We start from the raw sequence: 18298 nt of genomic DNA, 5'->3' as shown, positions 1-18298 counted from the left end.
GGAAGCTCCTCAAACAAACCAGCTCATTCCCCACCTCAGGACCTTTGCACTTGCTGCTGCCTCTGCCTGCAACAACACTCCCCATCTGCACCCTCACCTTTCCCTACTTCTCATCCCCTCTCCATCTTTTCTTATCCAGGTAATCCTTTCACAATCATTGAAAGCACCCCCTCTAAGAACCCTTCCCTGACAAGTCATACTAGCTCAGGAACTTAAGGATAGTTTAACATTAGGGAAATTTATTATTACACTAATGCTATTACAAATAATATTGTCATTTCAATTAATGCAAAAGAGCATTTGAAAAATTAAATACCTATTTATCATTTTTTTTCAAACTAGGAACAGAAGGGAACTACCCCAACCTGATAATAGCTTTCTACCAAAAACGTACAGCAATCATATTTATTCCCTTTAAAGAAAGAAATTAAAAAGAAAAAGAAAGAGAGAGAGAGAAGGAGTAAGAGAAAGAGAGAGAGAGAGGGAAGGAGGAAGGGAGGAAGCAAGGGAGAAAAAAGAAAGACAGGAATGAAGCAAGAAGACACATTATTATGACATCTACTTAACACTGTTCTTGGGGCACCTGGGTGGCTCAGTTGGTTAAGCATCTGACTTCAGCTTAGATCATGATCTCACAGTTCATGGGTTCAAGCCCCGCATCGGGCTCTGTGTTGACAGGTCAGAGCCTGGAGCCTGCTTTGGATTCTGTGTCTCCCTCTCTCTCTGACCCTCCCCCACTCATACTATGTCTTTCTCTCTCTCTCAAAAATAAAAAAGTTAAAATTTTTTTTTCTAATTTACTCAACACTGTTTTAGAAGTCCTAGCTATAGCAATAAGACAGGAAAAACTAATAAGAAGTATAAGGATTGTACAAGAAAAAAACAGTACTGTATTGGACAATATTATTTTCTATATAGAGAATGCAATGAAATCTATAATATGTGAGAGACATTTATTTCATGTTTCTTCATGGTGGTAACTGCATTAGAATAACACCATTGTCCTCTCTTTGCTCTCTCATTCACCCCAAAAGAGTAATTTATTGGGTTTGGAGAAGGAACTCGATCTGCATAGCTCAGTACCTTCCTCTCCACTGTCTTGGGGAACAAGCCTGCCTCTAGGAAGCACTCATTCTCTGCTCCCCCATTCCAGGATTTTTACAAGGGCAGGGCCCATAGAAGATGCCTGTAGTTTTCCAGCTCTGTCTGTGACAGGACACATTTAATTCTGGAATGGAGTATTAAAGAGCCTGTTGTAGTATATATCTAATCTATATTTTCCAAAGAAACTTATTGGTAATAAAGGGGATCATTTTTATTCTGACTTCCTACATCTGCTTCTCAGTTTGTTCTAACCTTAGAAGAGAAGTAAAAGTCATATATAGTAATTATCTCAAAACCCCAAACTATAAGAATTAGTAAGAGATATCAGAGAGGTGGCTGGATATAACCAATATATAAAACTCAATTTTATTCCTATACATACCAGAAGAACCAACTAGAAAATGTAATTTTAAGAAAATTCTAGGGATGCCTGGGTGGCTCAGTCAGTTAAGTGCCTGACTCTTGGTTTTGGCTCAGGTCATGATCTTGTGGTTCATGAGGTCGAGCCCCGGGTCTGGCTCTGCGCTGACAGTGTGGAGCCTATTTGGGATTCTCACTCTCCCCCAGCCCCTCTCCTACTCACAAGTACGAGCGCGCACACATGCTCTCTCTCCCTCCCTCTCTCTCTCAAAATAAATAAATACTGAAAAAAAAAAAAGGAAAATTCTGTTTATAATTTGGGTAGTATTGACATTTTAACAATATTTGTTCTTCCTATCCAGGAGCATGGAATCTTTTTCCTGTGTGTGTGTGTGTGTTTGTGTCCTCTTCAATTTCTTTCATATGCTTTCTATAGTTTTCAGTGTATAGATTTTTCTAACCTCTTTGGTTAGATTTATTCCTAGGTATTTTATGGTTTTTGGTGCAACTGTAAATGGGACTGATTCCTTGATTTCTCTTTCTGTCGCTTCCTTGTTGGTGTATAGGAATGCAACCGATTTCTGTGCGTTGATTTTATATCCTGCAACTTTGCTGAATTCATGAATCAATTCTAGTAGTTTTTGGTGGCATCTTTTGGGTTTTCCACATAGAGTATCATGCCATCTGCGAAGAGTGAAAATTTGACCTCCTCCTGGCCGATTTGGATGCCTTTTATTTCTTTGTGTTGTCTGATTGCAGAGGCTAAGACTTCCAATACTATGCTGAATAACAGTGGCGAGAATGGACATCCCTGTCTTGTTCCTGACCTTAGGGGGAAAGTTCTCAGTTTTTCCCCATTGAGGAAGATATTAGTGGTGGGTCTTTCATATATGGCTTTTATGATCTCGAGGTATGCTCCTTCTATCCCTACTTTCTTGAGGGTTTTTATCAAGAAAGGATGCTGTATTTTGCCAAATGCTTTCTCTGCATCTATTGAGAGGATCATATGGTTCTTGTCCTTTCTTTTATTGATGTGATGAATCACGTTAATTGTTTTGCGGATATTGAACCAGCCCTGCATCCCAGGTATAAACCCTGCTTGGTCGTGGTGAATAATTTTTTTAATGTATTGTTGGATCCGGTTGGCTAGTATCTTGTTGAGGATTTTTGCATCCATGTTCATCAGGGAAATTGGTCTATAGTTCTCCTTTTTAGTGTGGTCTCTGTCTGGTTTTGGAATCAAGGTAATGCTGGCTTCATAGAAAGAGTTTGGAAGTTTTCCTTCCATTTCTATTTTTTGGAATAGTTTCAAGAGAATAGGTGTTAACTCTTACTTAAATGTTTGGTAAAATTCGCCTGGAAAGCCATCTGGCCCTAGACTCTTGTTTTTTGGCATATTTTTGGTTACTACTTCAATTTCCTTAATGGTTATGGGTCTGGTTATAATTTTGAAAGTCTTGCAAGGTACCTATAAACAATGCGGACCAAAGACGTGCACAGTCTTTGCCAAGAAAATTATAAAATTTTAATAATGGAAATTTTAAAATAGCCTAAATAAGTGAAGAGATAGACCATGCTCACAGGTAAGAAGATTTAATAATGTAAAGAGAGCAAGTCTTTCTCTTTTTTTTTTTTAATGTTTATTTATTTTTGACAGGGAGAGAGACAGAGCATGAGCAGGGGAGGGGCAGAGAGAGGAGGAGACACAGAATCCGAAACAGGCTCCAGGCTCTGAGCTGTCAGCACAGAGCCCAGAGAGCAAGTCTTTCTAAGTGGGGAGGCATCCCTTCTCTATTCTGGATGCCACAAACACTCTCTACCTTTTCCCTAAGTAAAAAGGTAAATAAAGGGAGAGAGACTTTATCTTGGTTAATGAAGTAATGCCCAAAAATCGTTTTAAGCAATAATAGCTACTTTTATGGGGTGCTTACTCTATAAAGGAATTATCACAATAAGGTTTTGAACTAGGTACTATTATTATTATTATTCTTCCCATTTTACAGATAAGAACACTGAAGCCCAGAGAGGTCCATCAAGTTGCCCGAGGGCACACAGCCGGTCAGTGGTGGAGCCTGGGGTAGAATGCAGGCAGTCTGGCTCCAAGCCTGGATCCTGAACCACTGATCTCAGCCGCTGTCAAGATAGTCCTGTCGTGCTGTTGCTCTCACTCACTGAGGAGCTGTTGTGAGCAGAGGGGAGGAGAAGGGGCAGCGAGATCACTGTGAACTGCAGAGCTCTAGACCCTTTGTCTCTGGGCCTCGGGGGTGCATGTCCTGGGTAAGCACATCCATCGTGTGTGTCAAGGGGAAGAGGTTAAAACCTGGGCTGTACACGACAGATGAAGAATCTCCTGTGGTCATAAGGGGAGCTTTTCTCCTGAGAAATGAACCACGCCCAGGGTTCCTAGAAGCTCAAGGAGGTCCCTCCTCTGCTCAGATAGAAGACCCTGGTTCCCTCTGGGTCCCCTGTATATTTAATTCTGTTCCAGTCCTTCTCTGTTTTCTGACCTGTTAGTCTCAGCCCCTTGCATCTGTCCCACACACACGTTCTCAGCTCCTACTTCTTAAAAAGCACCCTGAGAGGCAGGTGGCATGGTTCACTAGCGGCAGCTTCTGTCCGTGGCTGTTCTGCGTGCCCCAGGGCAAGTCCCTGTGTCCAGTGTCAGAGTCCACGAAATGGGTCTGGCACCCAACTGATGCCCCACCTCGCGGGTGAGGGGTGCAATGTTGTCCCGGTAAAGACACATCCTGAGCCCTCAGGGAGCTCAGCTGAGAAAACCACTTAATCCAAGGCAGAAGGATTGCAGGTTTAGGGCACAGATGCAGAGCGTTTGGGGGGCCCAGAGCAGCGACGGGCTTCCTAGCTTCAAATCCCAGCTGCTGTTCTCCCTACCAGTCGTGTGAACTTGGACAAATTCTAGGAGGCAGAGTGAGGCCCACCCACCTACCCCCAAGGCATTCACCTCCTAATCCTTGGACCCTGTAAATGTGCTACCTCGAGGGACAGAGAGGAGGTTAAGGTCACAGATGGAATTAACGTTGCTAATCGGCTGACCCGAAGATAGAGAGACTGTCCTGGCTTATCTGAATGGGCTCAGTGTCATCACAAAGGTCCTTAACAGTGGGAGAGAGAGGCAGAAGAGACAGAATGATGTGGTGTGAGAAAGCCACAGCCTGTCACTGCTGGCTTTGAAGATGGAGGAGGGGGACAGGAGATGAGAACTGTAGGCGGCCTCTAGAAGCTGGGGGAGGTGAGGAAGCAGATTCACCCTTAGAGCCTGCAGAGAACAACGCAGCCCTGCGTAAGGCGATAAAGCCACGTTGTTCTAAGCCACTAAGTTTCTGGTACTTTGCTACAGCCAAGACTGAAAATGAATACACCATCTAAATGCTGTAAGCCTGTTTTCTCATCTCTAAAGTGGGAATAAAAACCACATTTACCCTGTAGAGTAGGTGTGATGATTCAACAAGGTCGTGTATGGAAAAACCCTTGTGCAGAGCTAGGCCCCGAGACCCTCTGGAACTTCTCCCTAGACAAGTCTGCCCAAGCTCCCTCGGAAACAGGGGCGGGCCCTCCCCTGTAGCCCAGGGTACATGGGCATCTCTCCTTACCTCTTTTTGAGGATGCCAGATTCTCCCTGGGACCGTTGGGTCCATTTTCCCGTGCCCTCCCCAGTTCTGATTTTGTTGCTCTTTGACAGAGCAATCTCTGACTCTGGGAGTTGTGGGCACGTGAGGGATTTAGGAGCCGCCACCCCCTTTCCACCCCCAAAATGTATCCTTGACTAAAAGACCAGAGGGTGCACCTGCTATACTGCGATGGCTCTACTTCCAGAGCAGGCCTTGGGAAAGTCATCTCTTTACCAAAAGGGATGGCCCTCGTGAAAAGCTGCTGGGTGCTTGGATTTTCATCCACGTATTCACAGAACCGTAAGCTTTTGATGCTGGATTCACAAAGATACACGGGGTGGGGGGAGGGCATCTCAGCTTTTCTTCTTGGAGAGAAGAGACACCGCAGACAGCAGGTTTAACACCAACGTTTATTAAAGCAGACGGGGCGGTGGCGGGGGGGGGCAATAGATGACCAAGCAGCTCGGCAGCGCCCGTCCCCCCCACCGCCCCCTTGGTGAGCTTCACTCCTCAGTGCAAGACTTCCTCGAGTCGTCAGGGTGGGCAGCTTGCCCCAACTGCCCACTCATCAGCCCCAGGGAAGCTTCCCCTTCTGCCCACCCAATCAAACCTGTAGGAAGACCATGGCGGGGGGGGGGGGGGGGGGGGGGGGCGGGGCGGGGGGGGACGCCCGTTATACGTTAAGCTATTGGCTTTAGTGACTGACACAGGTTAGTAAAATGAAGCAGCGTGTATATATTTGCCATCAATCCCCAAAGCAACCTCTGCTGTGCCCACAGCTCACAAGGTCTGAACCCATCCATTTCCGCAACTGAAAAACAAATGAAAGAAGGAGCCTCGTCCTGTTTTGACAGTAGCCAGGTGGGTGTTTGTGAAAATGTTTGCTGGAAAAGAAGGAGAGAATAAACTGTGTGAGGATCCTGTGGATAAAAAGAAGGAGAGGGGAGGAAGAGGAGGAGGAGGAGGGGGAAACAGCCGGCAAGCTGTCGTTTCCGAGCACTTCCCCCGTGTGTGCCAGGCCGCCACCGTTTGCCACTCGCTGACTTTTTTCTAATGCTCAGAACAACCACGTGAGGGAGGAGCCCTTATTACCCTCGTTTTGCAGATGAGGAGACAGAGGGAAATTGGACACTTTTTCCCGAGATCAGATTTCATGATCGGAGCGCTCCCTGACTCCGCATTCCAAGTTGGTGCGCCCCGCCCCTCCGGCCGCCGCTTCCTTGTTTCCCTGTAAGTGCGAGCTGCCTGCCATGAGGCCTCGCTGCAATCTGGGTTTTGCGGGAGCCGGAGGTCCACACCCGGGCGGGGCGGGCTCAGCAGCAGGGCCCATCCCACCCAGGGGCAGAGGAGGGAGCTGCCGCGGGGCACGCTCGCCCACAAACCACTCTTCCCACAACAGTAACAGGTGCCTCCCTTTCTGGAGGGATGTCAGTCCAGCTCCTACCCCTCAACCAGATGTTCCCCTCACTGTTTGCTGACTGTCCCTCGGAGGGACTCCAGGGGAGTCCACAGGGAGGGTGCGGGGTGTGGTGTCGCCAGAAGACTGACATCCCAACCACTGCCCAGCACGAGTTAGGGCGTAATCCTGCCCAGTTAGCTCCTCCATCACATGAGGTTAAACCGTAAGCCCTCAAATGGCACAGAGGTGCGAAGAGGACCAAAGAGGAGAGTTTATGTGAGAGCACTCTGCAAATTACAAAGAGCGATACTCTAGAGGGAGTGTTCCTCGGTCGGCTCGCAGTAGCACCAAATCAACAACAATGAAGACAGGAGATTTCTCCCGACCACTGATGATAAACCACCCAGTTATATCCTGTCCTGCTCTGTCCGTAAAAATTACAGAGGAGCAACTACAGCCGCTAGGCTCACCCTCTGAAGGGATTCGCTACTTTATCTAATAGGATCTGGGAAGGAGGAGAGAGACCGGGAGGAAAGAAGCAAGCCGCCTCGCGAGGGAGCAGAGGTGCCCGGCGGACTGTGCAGGTGCTGACAGTCCAGTTCAGGGGCCTAAAAGAGCAAACCCAGGGCAAGGGGGAGGCGGAACGGATGGGCCGGGCAGACCCCCAGGCCGGAAGGCTAGGGGAAGGAAGGAAAGAAGTTGCTGGTCCTGGTGACGGTGGTGATGGTCGTAATGGATGTCACTGGTCAGGCCCAGGGTTGTTGACCCCACCTGCAAAGACCCGAGTCTCCACAAGCCATACTTCTCCAGATTTGCATTCCAGTGTGACCTTTCTGGACAGCAAACAGGGTCACAGCCCTCCCCTGTTTGGGATCTCTTGGTGAGTCAGTAGGCGTCAGGCTCCCTGGTGTGTGCCCAGAGCCCCTCTCCACCTGGCTGCCGCCTCTCACCCCTGCCTGGCTCCTGCCACTTCCCCAGCCCACACCCGGCTAACCAGACGGCTCTCGAAATCCTCTGAGCCATGCGTGTGCCATCCCCCGCCGTCCCCCTAAACCAGAAGGCCTGGTGGGGGGAGGAACGTACCAGAGGCTGGTCCCGAGCCCCTCACACGGGATGGACCACGTTCCTGTCACAGTGGGGCTTGCAGTGAGGGTTCAGCCAGTGTTCCAGGAACTGCTCCTCGGCCCGGTGCTCCAGGCGGAGCAGATGATGCATGTACTCCTGTCAAAACAAACCCACACGGCAGAGCGGCTCTTCAGCAACAGCTGAGCTCGTGCAGCACGGCACGGCCGTGCTCCCGAGACAGGGCGACCAGGCTAAGGGAGGCTGGGAGGCCAGACCAGCGGGGAACCCGCCATGCCTGCGCCTGTCCGCAGGGAAAAGCAGTCAGACGGGCCCAGCTGATGGGCAAAATAAAGAAATCTGACAACCTAGGGCTGAAAGGATGTGTGTCTATGGGAATTCACACACACTAATGGGGTGTAGCATGGAAATACCACTCAGAAAAACAATTAGTGGCCTGCAATCCGGAAATCCCGCTCCTCAATGATGCCCCTACGCAGTGGTCCTCAAACGCTGGCAGGCATCAGAAGCACCTGGAGGCTTTGTCAAAACTCAGACTGCTGGGTGCTACCCCCGGAGTTTCTGATTCAGCGAGTCTGGGCTTGGGCTCCAGAACTTATTACATTTTGGGCAAGTTTCCAGCCAATGCCGGTGCTGCTGGTCACTCTGAGAACAAGAGAAACGTGTGTCAGGAGTCGTGTAAGAATGTTCACAGAAGCAATAAACTTGTAGTGACAAAACACTGGCACTGTGCCAAACAGCCCTGACAGGAGGGGGGATACATAAACTGTGGTAGGGTCACCCCCATGGAATATTATACAGCAGTGAACATGAATTAACTACAGCTACATCTGACATAGTGAGTCTTAGAAATAGCGTTGAGGGGCACCTGGGGTTAAGTGTCTGACTCTTGGCTTCAGCTCAGGTTATGATCTCACAGTTTCGTGAGTTTGAGCCCCACATCAGGCTCTGCACTGAGCCTGCTTGGGATTCTCTGTCTCCTCTCTCTCTGACCCTGTCCCACTCATGCTGTCTTCTGTCTCTCTCGAAATAAATAAATAAACTTTAAAAAAAAAATAGCATGTTGAGTGAAAGAACAAATCCAAGAAGAACAACATTCACAGCGTAACATCATGCTTTAAAGTCTCAAAACATGCATCGCTAAATAAAATATTATTTATGGCTGCGTGCATTTGTGATTTAAAAAGATCATCTTTTTTAAAAGGTGAGGGGAAAAATAAATACATAAAAGGCAAGGGATAACTATAAGAAAGCTGAAGTCGCTATACTATTATCAAACAGAAGAGACTTTACAACCCAAAAAGGGGTCCTCAAAATGTTAAGCATAGTTTAACCTCAAAATGTCGAACACAGAGCGACCATGTGACCTGGTGATTGCACTCCTAGGTACATGCCCAACAGAAATACTAACTGTGCACACGGTGTTCAGAGCGGCATCACTCATCATAGCCACAAAGTGGAAACAGCCCAAATATCCATCAACTGATGAACAGATAAACGAAATGTGGTACCTCCATACGATGGAATATCATTTGGCCATAAAAAGGAATAAGGTACTGACACGTGCCTCGACAGGGATGAACCTTGGAAACACGATGCTAAGCGAAAGAAGCCGGTCACGAAGAACCACATACTGTGTGATCCCATTTCCATGAAATGCAGCCAGCCCTGCACGTGGACGTGTTCATAGCAGAGAGCAGCTCACCGTCTGACGTGTCCATCGCTGGAACCATCTACTCAGGAACGCAAGCCAGAATGCGGACCCTCCTTGTCTCCCTCACCCCCAAACTCATGTGACGCGGGGCATGAGGACTTCGAGTCAACTCCTGATGGTCCCAGATGCTCCCCTTTCATTGCCGCCATGTCTGTGGGTCGGGCCCTCAGTGCCACCCACCCAGGCTATGACAGCCTCCTCACCCCTCCACTCCTCACCCTGCCCCCCCCTCCCTCCACCCCACGTCTCACCTGCCCCCACCATCTCTGCTCCAGCCTGACAGTGACTGGTCCAAAATGCTGCCCAAAGGGGCCACGGCTGTCCTCAGGCCTTCACCAGCACCACCCACCGGGAAGGAGGAGCAGGTGAGCTGGGCTGCAGCTCTGAATAGCATCACTATAGCCGGCAGGTGAGGGCAGCTCCCTGTACATACATTTTGGTATGTATCGATACCATAAAAATCCCAAATCCTGAACACCCTCCTATGGTGTCGATAAAGCTTTAAGAGATGGTCCAGTTTAGAACTTTAAGTTTTTCAGTCCATTTCCCCACGCTTCACGACAGAGAGAGGCCCTGTCTCCTGCCCGGCTCCACGGCTGTCACCACAGCCATGTTGATCTCTGAGCTTCTCTAGAATCACTTTCTCCCTCACACGATTCACCTCAAGGGACTTTACCGAAGCGGCCATGTGGACAGGGTTAAGGGAACCACCAAAGAACCTTCCAGCACCCAAGGACTAGCAATAGAGGGAAGCCATGGATGTGCCTAGACCTGCAGGGTCATGGAGGGGCACAGCCTCTGCAGGGCAGGGAGGGAGCGGGGAACAAATGCCCCATCGTCTCTCTCCTCTTGCCCCCCATCTCCTGCCTCGCCCAAGCAGAAGCCAGCCTGCCAGGGAAGCTGGCAGTGCGGTCCACGGGGGCCAGCCACCTGAGCTGGGCAGAGCAGGTGCAGGCTGGATGGGGGATGGGGTGGAGGAAGCCAGCAGCCACGCCAGGATGATGGGCACAAGGGGCGCGCTGTTGCCAGAAGAAGGGAGCAGAGAACACAAATAACAGATGCTTCTGAGGTCTGGGGCAGAGAAGCTGCCCACTGAACACACTGAGCACCGGGACCCGCCCTCGGGAGGACCACTGTTTGCTCTGCGTGCAGTGGCTCTCTCCCCGCCCTCCTCCCTGTTTGCTCAAGCTCGGTCTTCATACACCTGAGGGTCACGTCCAGGGTCAGGGTGGTCTTCTCTTCCCAACACAGCTCGGTCCTCAACAGAGCCAGCTCAGGCTGTGGGCTATCCCACATTGTTTCTCGTCGTATTACCTCGTGTAATTGATACACAAAACAGAAAAATGATAAAACAGCAGGTTGCTTCTTAAGAGGGAAAGTGTTACTTCTCCTCCCTTGGTGACAAAAGTCTCTTCCTTCCCCGCATACCTCGTCTCTCCACCTCCTGGTGCAAACAGAGAAGTGGTGCTGAACACCACCCAGACTACCCAGAAAAAGTGATTTAAAAAAAAAAAAAATCTACCCATGTTGCTTCCTTGCTTAAAATACTTGAATGGCTCCCACGGGGCTCAGGAGAAAATTCTAATCACTTAATGTGGTTTGTGGGGCTCCCTGTGATCTGGCCTTGCCTATCTTCTGACCTCCCCTCACCATCAACCCCTTGCCTCCCGAGCTTTCCCTGGATGGGCCACACTGGCCCTGCTCTCTCAGCCTACGCTATTCTCTCTGCCTAGAACACCCACATGCCTTCTCTTTCTCCCATCACACTTCTACCCGACTTCGCAGGCCTCAGCTTAGATGTTACTTCCTCCAGGAAGCGTTCTCAGGTTCCCTGTGACCCCAGCGCTCCCTGGATATCCCCCAGCACAGCCCTGGTCGCTCTGGTGGGCAGTGACCTCTGTCCCTGAGAGTAAGGACTTAATTGGCCCACATCACATTTTTTAGTGGAGGTGCCATGTGGGCGGGCTCACATGTGGACACACGAACTTGATGTTTTCTCCTCAAAAGAGAGTAGGTGGAGATTGGGAATGACTTTTAACTTGGAGGATGTATGCCGTTGACATTGCCCTGAATGAAGCCCGGGTGCTGCAATGATGGGATGTGAACCATCACAACGTATGAAACAGATCCACATAAACAATTTATAACCCAAAAGCAGGCAAATAATCAGAGAAGTGGCATCTCACCCCGGGAGGGAGTAGTCATATTCAGTAATATCTGTACAAGATTAAACTATTTTGGTATGTATCGATATCATAAAAATCCCAAATCCTGAACACCCTCCTATGGTGTCAATAAAGCTTTAAGAGATGATCCAGTTTAGAACTTTAAGTTTTTCAGTCTCTATGAAATCCTCTAGGAAGTTTGCATCCCGTGTTAAACATAGCTCTAAAAATTTTTTTTAAATTTTTTTAAACATTTATTCATTTTTGAAGGAGAGAGAGGCAGAGCATGAGCAGGGGAGGGGCAGAGAGAGCAGGAGACACAGGATCCAAAGCTGGCTCCAGGCTCTGAGCTGTCAGCACAGAGCCCGACGTGGGGCTCGAACTCATGACCCATGAGATCATGACCTGAGCTGAAGTCGGACGTTTAACCGACTGAGTCAGCCAGGTGCCCCTAAAAAAAAATAATGACTGTGCAAAGGCATGAATTATAAAGTGCCTAATTTTCCTGAATTTTCTTTCCCACAGGAACCATGCAGCTTGAATTTGTTTTATCAAAGTTCTCATCTGACTCGTCCCAGACAGGGGGTCTGTGGGGCGGCCAGAGAGGGGGCGGATGGTGAGAGGCTCCGGCAGGACCCCACTGTGTGTACGGTGAATCCCCAGCAGCAGGACCCGTCTGTGAGTTGGGGCTGAATCCTGTGTTTGGGGCAGTTTGGGGCGTGTGCTCCAAAGATTGCCTGGAATAAATGAGGACACAGCCCAAGGTCCTTTCCAGCCCTGACATGCTGTCATTCTTTGATTTTATTATTTGCTCATGTTTTCTGTTTATTGCTTTAAGAACTAACCCTACTCAAGAATATTTTCTTTAGCTAGCTTAAAGAGAAAAAAATATTTTATTTAGTAAACAAGTATGTGGCCAAATGCAATGCCGAGGAGACAATCATCATATATCTTTATAATTTGCCTGTCTGGGGAGTCTTTGGGTGGAAGAAGAAGAATTGGGGGGAAAGGAAGGCAATGTGGGGTCTTGTAAATAAAGAGCAGAGTCTTCCCGGCACACAATGACCCTTACTCTACCGTTCAGTGTGAGCAGCTCACCGAAGAAAGCCCATGTTGCCGTCTCCTTGCCTGTGTGCCAGACGGTGTGGGAGAGAGGCAAAGAGGTCCAGGTGTGAGCCTGGCTGGGGGTCTGCTCAAATCCACACCCTGCCGATATCACTTGACCTCTCTGGTCAAGTGATGCGTCCATCTGCAAGACGGGGATGCTGCTAGCACTTACTTCCCTGGGTTGCCAGGATTCAATGAGATGACACAAGTTCTGTACCACATACGTAGTCTCCCTCTGCCCGTCTGAATCCATTCCTCCCCTCCTTCACCTGGGCCTGTGCAGTAAGAGGCTGGCCTAAAAGTGCAACCAGACTCCCTTGACCTGGGGCTTCCCGGTGGGTTTGACATAGAGATGCCAGCAGGGGATTAGAGGTAGGGGTGAGAGAGGCCATGGTGTGTCCTCCCATGGTGCCTCCGGAGGAGTTCCAGCGGGTCGGCTGGCTGCATTCTCTCCTGAAGGCCACTGCTCCTAGGGGGCTGCCCTCTCCTGTTCTGGGAACCTGCCTTTCCCCATCAAGCCCAGGGGCTATTAGCCCTGGATCCTTTATCATCATCCCTTGCTGGGTGACCTGAATGCTGCCATGCCTTTGCAAAAAGTCTCTTCATCAAGCTCTGCCCGATTCCTTGCGGATACTCTTAAATAAGAAAGATCTGAGCCTGACTTGAGGTTGTGGGGGGAGCCTCTCTCCCAGGAACTGGTCCACAGGAGCCTGTCAATAAGTGCCGATTGAGTGAAAGACGAAAGTAGCTCTGGTCTGTGCTCCCCTCGGGGGTCCACGAGGTCAGAACTCTCTTTAGAATAATCCCAAGACATTACTGGCCTTTTCATTGTGTGCACTGGCGGGTAAAACAGGTGCCTTAACCGGAGTCAGGGCAGTGACAACCACTATCACTGTCCTCGTATCTTTCACCATCACACACTCACAGTTAAAATCCATGAATAAATACAGAATGTTCTTCAAATGCCAGTTTCCCTGAAGAACACCTCCCACCCCGTGAAGTGGAAGAAAGTGACCCAACGGGAAGCATGAAGACAGCACTTCTATCGCATGACCAAGTACGACAGTCTCCTCAAAGAATAGCCCTTATGAGGGGCGCCTCGTGGCCTAGTCGGTTGAGCATCAGACTTCAGCTCAGGTCATGATCTCACGGTTCGGGAGTTCAAGCCCTGTATCGGGCTCGCTGCTGTCGGCACGGAACCTGCTTTGGATCCTCTGTCCCCCTCGCTCTCTGCCCCTCCTCCACTCGTGCTCACTCTCTCAAAAATAAACATAAAAATAAATAAATAAAAAGAAGAACCCTTGAGTGATTGCTGATGTCAAGGACAGAACTCGCTGTGTTTGGCAGGCGTCTCCTTGAAAATGAACGAAGTGAGCCTGTCGCTTCAAGGAAAACAACTGCCAGTATTAGTTACTAAAGCGATAAACTTCAAGCTTTTGAGGAGAAATGAGAATTTTGAAAAACCTGACAGCTTCCATACTTACCGACTTTTCTGATGAGATCGCTCAGGCACCGCTGGTATAGAGCATTTGTACACTTCTTACCATTATATGCTCATTTGCCTCCTTGCCCACTTAATCCCTGTCCTAATCAGCCAAACCTCCAACTGGCTTTTTGATGGCAGGGACCAAGGGCTACCTAGTACATGGCTCGGCGCTTGGCACATAGTAGGACCTCAATAAAAAACCATTGGAGAAACGTACAAACAAATAAATGAAATGACTGCTCTTTTTCCGTAACCTTTCGAAATCCTCCTTGGAAGTTTCCTAGACATCTGTGTTGATCCACTCATTATAAAGGCCCGGGCCAAACGTACATAAAAAGCATCAGAGGGTAATCTATATTTCACACTCCTAAATAGCAGCTGAAATCATCGTTGAAGAAAAACAACCAAAACAGACACACACATAGAGAGAGAAAGAAATGAGCGCTGGTTTCCATGACATTTCCCTATTTATTTAAAATGTTAGGAAAATGGATATGCCACAAAGGCCGAAAAGCAATCATTAGTCAAAGATGAAAAGCCAAGCTGCAAATCTGCTGAAAACCACAAATTCAACAATTGCATTGGCAGAGTTGGTAATGACCCGGCATTAATGATAAACTCAAATGTTCCTGGATCGAGAAAGAAGGGATAGATGGAAAATAAGTTTTAATTTTTTTAGATTCCTTTCTTTTAAGGGGAAAAAAAATTAAAAGCAACAGAGAAACTAATATCTGCATTCCACGTCCAATGCCAACTGTTATGATTTAAGCAAATAATTTCTCAGTAATTAGAGCGGAAATTGGAAGTGATCCTTTATTATGGCACTGGAGGTGTGATAATGAAATTAAATACCCACTGGGCCCTGATCTAAGCTGAGAAACATAAAGTGGACAGTTAATCTATCAAGGCAGGAACTTGTTCCAAGAAGGAAAAATCCTTCCTCTGACATTTGCATGAAATTAAGAGCCCATCAACATTGGATGAATTATCTTGCTCACGAGTAGGAGCAAGGCAAGCACATAGGCAGAAAGGTAGCCCAGAACTTAACTACCTGGGGACACCAGAAGGTTTAGGCCTAACACAAGGCAGATTGGTGACGTGTGCAATTTACATCACAGTCACTTCAACCTGGCCTTTGAGATCATGGGAGACAAAAGAGTAGTACTTACTACATATATTTATCAAGGGGCTAAACACGAAAGCATATTTTTAAAAGACTTACTTACAATAAAGCTAATATGATTTATACTTGACCAACAAGAACATTCCTTAAAGCAACACAGGCCAAAATGGAAAGCATATTCCCAGGGCACATGAGCACTTACCAATGCACTCACAAAAGACATCATTTTAGCTCAGATGTCATCTTTCTAAAGAATTTCCATGACTTACCCCAGCAGTTGGCAGATAATTTCTTCCCTAAATTTTGGGATGATTAGGAGAAATTTAATGAATTTAAGTGAGGCCATAGAAAAGATTTCTTTGAAATAACCTCCCGGTTATAGGGTAGAGTTATGGCCTACCTACAAAATTTCTCCCTGAAGAGAAAGAAGGAAGGAAGGAAGGGAAGGAGGTAGGGATAGAAGGGAGGGATGGGGGTAGGAAAGGAAGGAAGGAAGGAAGGAAGGAAGAGAAAAGGAGGGAGGGAGGGAGGGAGGAAGGAAGGAAGGAAGGGAGGGAGGAAGGAAGGAAGGAAGGAAGGAAGGAAGGAAGGAAGGAAGGAAAAGAAAGAAAGAAGGAAAGAAAGAAAGAAACAGGAATGGGAATAAGTATAATAAGCATCTAGCAAATGTCAAATACTGTCCTTGGTGCTGGGCACCCAGATGTGCAACAAACAGTCCATCTGCTCAAGCAGTATAGAACAGTCTAGTAGGAGATACAGATTAAAAAAATAAAAGTCAAAAGTAGCTAACTTGTGCTGTGAGTTTTATGCAAAGGGATGCTCTCATTCATGGTAGGAGGGTAGGGACATCAGGGAGGCGTCCCCAAAAAGGCATCATTTAAGGTGAGTCTCTTACAAATGAGAAAGAAAGAAAGAAAGAAAGAAAGAAAGAAAGAAAGAAAGAAAGAAAAAGAAAGAAAGAAAGAAAGAAAGAAAGAAAGAAAGAAAGAAAGAAAGAGAAAGAAAGGCCTTTTGGAAAGCAATTCGATAATATACACTAAAAGCTTTAAAAATATTCATATCCTGGGGTACCTGGGTGGCTCAGTTAGTTGAGCATCCAACTTTGGCTCAGGTCATGATCTCGCAGTCCATGAGTTCGAGCCCCGTGTCAGGCTCTGTGCTGACAGCACGAGCCTGGAGCCTGCTTCAGATTCTGTGTCTCCCTATCTGCCACACCTCCCCCGCTCGTGCTTTGTCTCTCTCTCTCTCTCTCCAAAATAAATAAACATTAAAAAAAATTCATATCCTTGGATTTGGTAATTTACTCTCTGAGAATCTCTCCTTAGCAAATAGTCCAAAATATTAAAAGCACTTTGAAGTATCCAAAGTCTATAAAGAATTTATCAAACTCAATACCCAAAAAACAAATAATCCAGTGAGTAGGCAACAGACATGAATAGACACTTCTCCAAGGAAGACATCCAGATGGCCAACTGACACATGAAAAAATGCTCCACATCACTCATCATCAGGGGAATACAAATCAAAACCACAATGAGATACCACCTCACACCTGTCAGAATGGCTAACATGAACAACTCAGGCAACAACAGATGTTGGTGAGGATGCGGAGAAAGAGGATCTCTTTTGCATTGTTGGTGGGAATGCAAGCTGGTGCAGCCACTCTGGAAAACAGTATGGAGGTTCCTCAAAAAAACTACAAATAGAACTACCCTATGACCCAGCAATTGCACTACTAGGCATCTATCCAAGGGATACAGATGTGCTGTTTCGAAGGGACACATGCACCCCCATGTTTATAGCAGCACTATTGACAATAGCCAAAGTATGGAAAGAGCCCAAATGTCCATCGACGGATGAATGGATAAAGAAGATGTGGTATATATACACAATGGAGTATTACCCGGCAATCAAAAAGAATGAAATCTTGCCATTTGCAACTACGTGGATGGAACTAGAGGGTATTATGCTAAGCGAAATTAGAGAAAGACAAATATCATATAACTTCACTCATAGGAGGACTTGAAGATACAAAACATGAACGTAAGGGAAGGGAAGCAAAAATAATATAAAAACAGGGAGGGGGCCAAAACATCAGAGACTGTTAAATATGGAGAACAAACAGGGTTACTGGAGGGGTTCTGGGAGGGGGGATGGGCTAAATGGGTAAGGAGCACTAAGGAATCTACTCCTGAAATCATTGTTGCACTATACACTAACTAACTTGCACTATTATGCTAGCTAATTAAAACATAAATAAGTTATTAAGAATAAATAAATAAATAACAAAATAAAACAAAAAATAAAAGCACTTTAATAACAAAAATGTTCAGAGTGTTGTTAGTAACAAAAACAGTGGAAATGATACAACTATCTAACAAAGAGAGTAATTCGGTATCATTATTGTTATAAAGAGTTTATAACAATATGGGAAATGCATATGTTATCATATTAAAAGAAAAACCAGGATACAAAACTATAGATCAAATATGAGCACACTTATTTTAAAATATACACATGGAGACTAGAAAGCAAAACATCAAAAAATGGCAATGCTGTCTTTGGGGAGAGGAAACCTGATTTTCTTCTTTGGACTCTTTCTTGGTTTCCAATGTTTCTATAATAAATATGAATGTCTTAAATTTTTATCTGTAATTACACAAGTATTACACGAACACATTGTTGTTTAAAATTCAAACATCAACTATAAAGTTCCCTGGAGCACCACCGCCCCTCTCCTGTGTTGTTTTTGTAAGACTTATACATATGTTTATTGAAAATAGAAAACTGTGAGGCTCCTGGATGGCTCAGTTGGTTGAGCGTCCAACTCTTGGTTTCAGCTCAGGTCATGGTCTCACAGTTGTGGGACTAAGAGCCCGTCAGGGAGCCTGCTTGGGATTCTCTCTCTCTCTCTCTCTCTCTCTCTCTCTCTCTCTGCCCCTCCCCTGCTCATGCTCTCTCTGTCTCTGTCCCTCTCTCTCTCTCCTTCTCTCAAAATAAATATATAAACAGGGGCACTTGGGTGCCTCAGTCAGTTAAGCATCCCACTTCAGCTCAAGTCATGATCTCGCGGTTTGTGGGTTCAAGCCCCAGATCAGGCTCTGTGTGGACAGCTCAGAGCCTGGAGC

The 18298-nt window shown here is 47.0% G+C and overlaps 1 protein-coding gene across 8 annotated transcripts in view; it reads right to left on the bottom strand.

The window, feature by feature from the left end:
• Positions 1-5511: 5511 nt before the first annotated feature.
• The window catches only part of CE1H17orf67 (chromosome E1 C17orf67 homolog), a 34961-nt gene continuing 22174 nt past the window's right edge, over positions 5512-18298 (bottom strand). For 3 of the 8 annotated variants that reach the window (XM_081791244.1, XM_081791243.1, XM_078437341.2), the window contains exons 5-6: positions 7576-7713; positions 5515-5703 (exon numbers count right to left, since the gene is read on the bottom strand). In XM_081791244.1, the coding sequence (XP_081647370.1) occupies positions 7597-7713 (117 nt within the window). In that variant the 3' untranslated portion in view covers positions 5515-5703; positions 7576-7596. Of the gene's footprint in view, positions 5704-5729; positions 5978-7575; positions 7714-18298 lie in introns of those variants that run through there. The other 5 variants (XR_014136077.1, XM_078437340.2, XM_081791245.1 and 2 more) reach the window with 4 other exon arrangements.

This window comes from Panthera onca, chromosome E1 (genome assembly GCF_046562875.1).
Source record: "Panthera onca isolate mPanOnc1 chromosome E1, mPanOnc1 haplotype 2, whole genome shotgun sequence".
Lineage (NCBI taxonomy): Eukaryota > Metazoa > Chordata > Mammalia > Carnivora > Felidae > Panthera > Panthera onca.
Note: the sequence above shows the minus strand (reverse complement) of the source record. Positions and strands in the feature narration are given on the sequence as shown.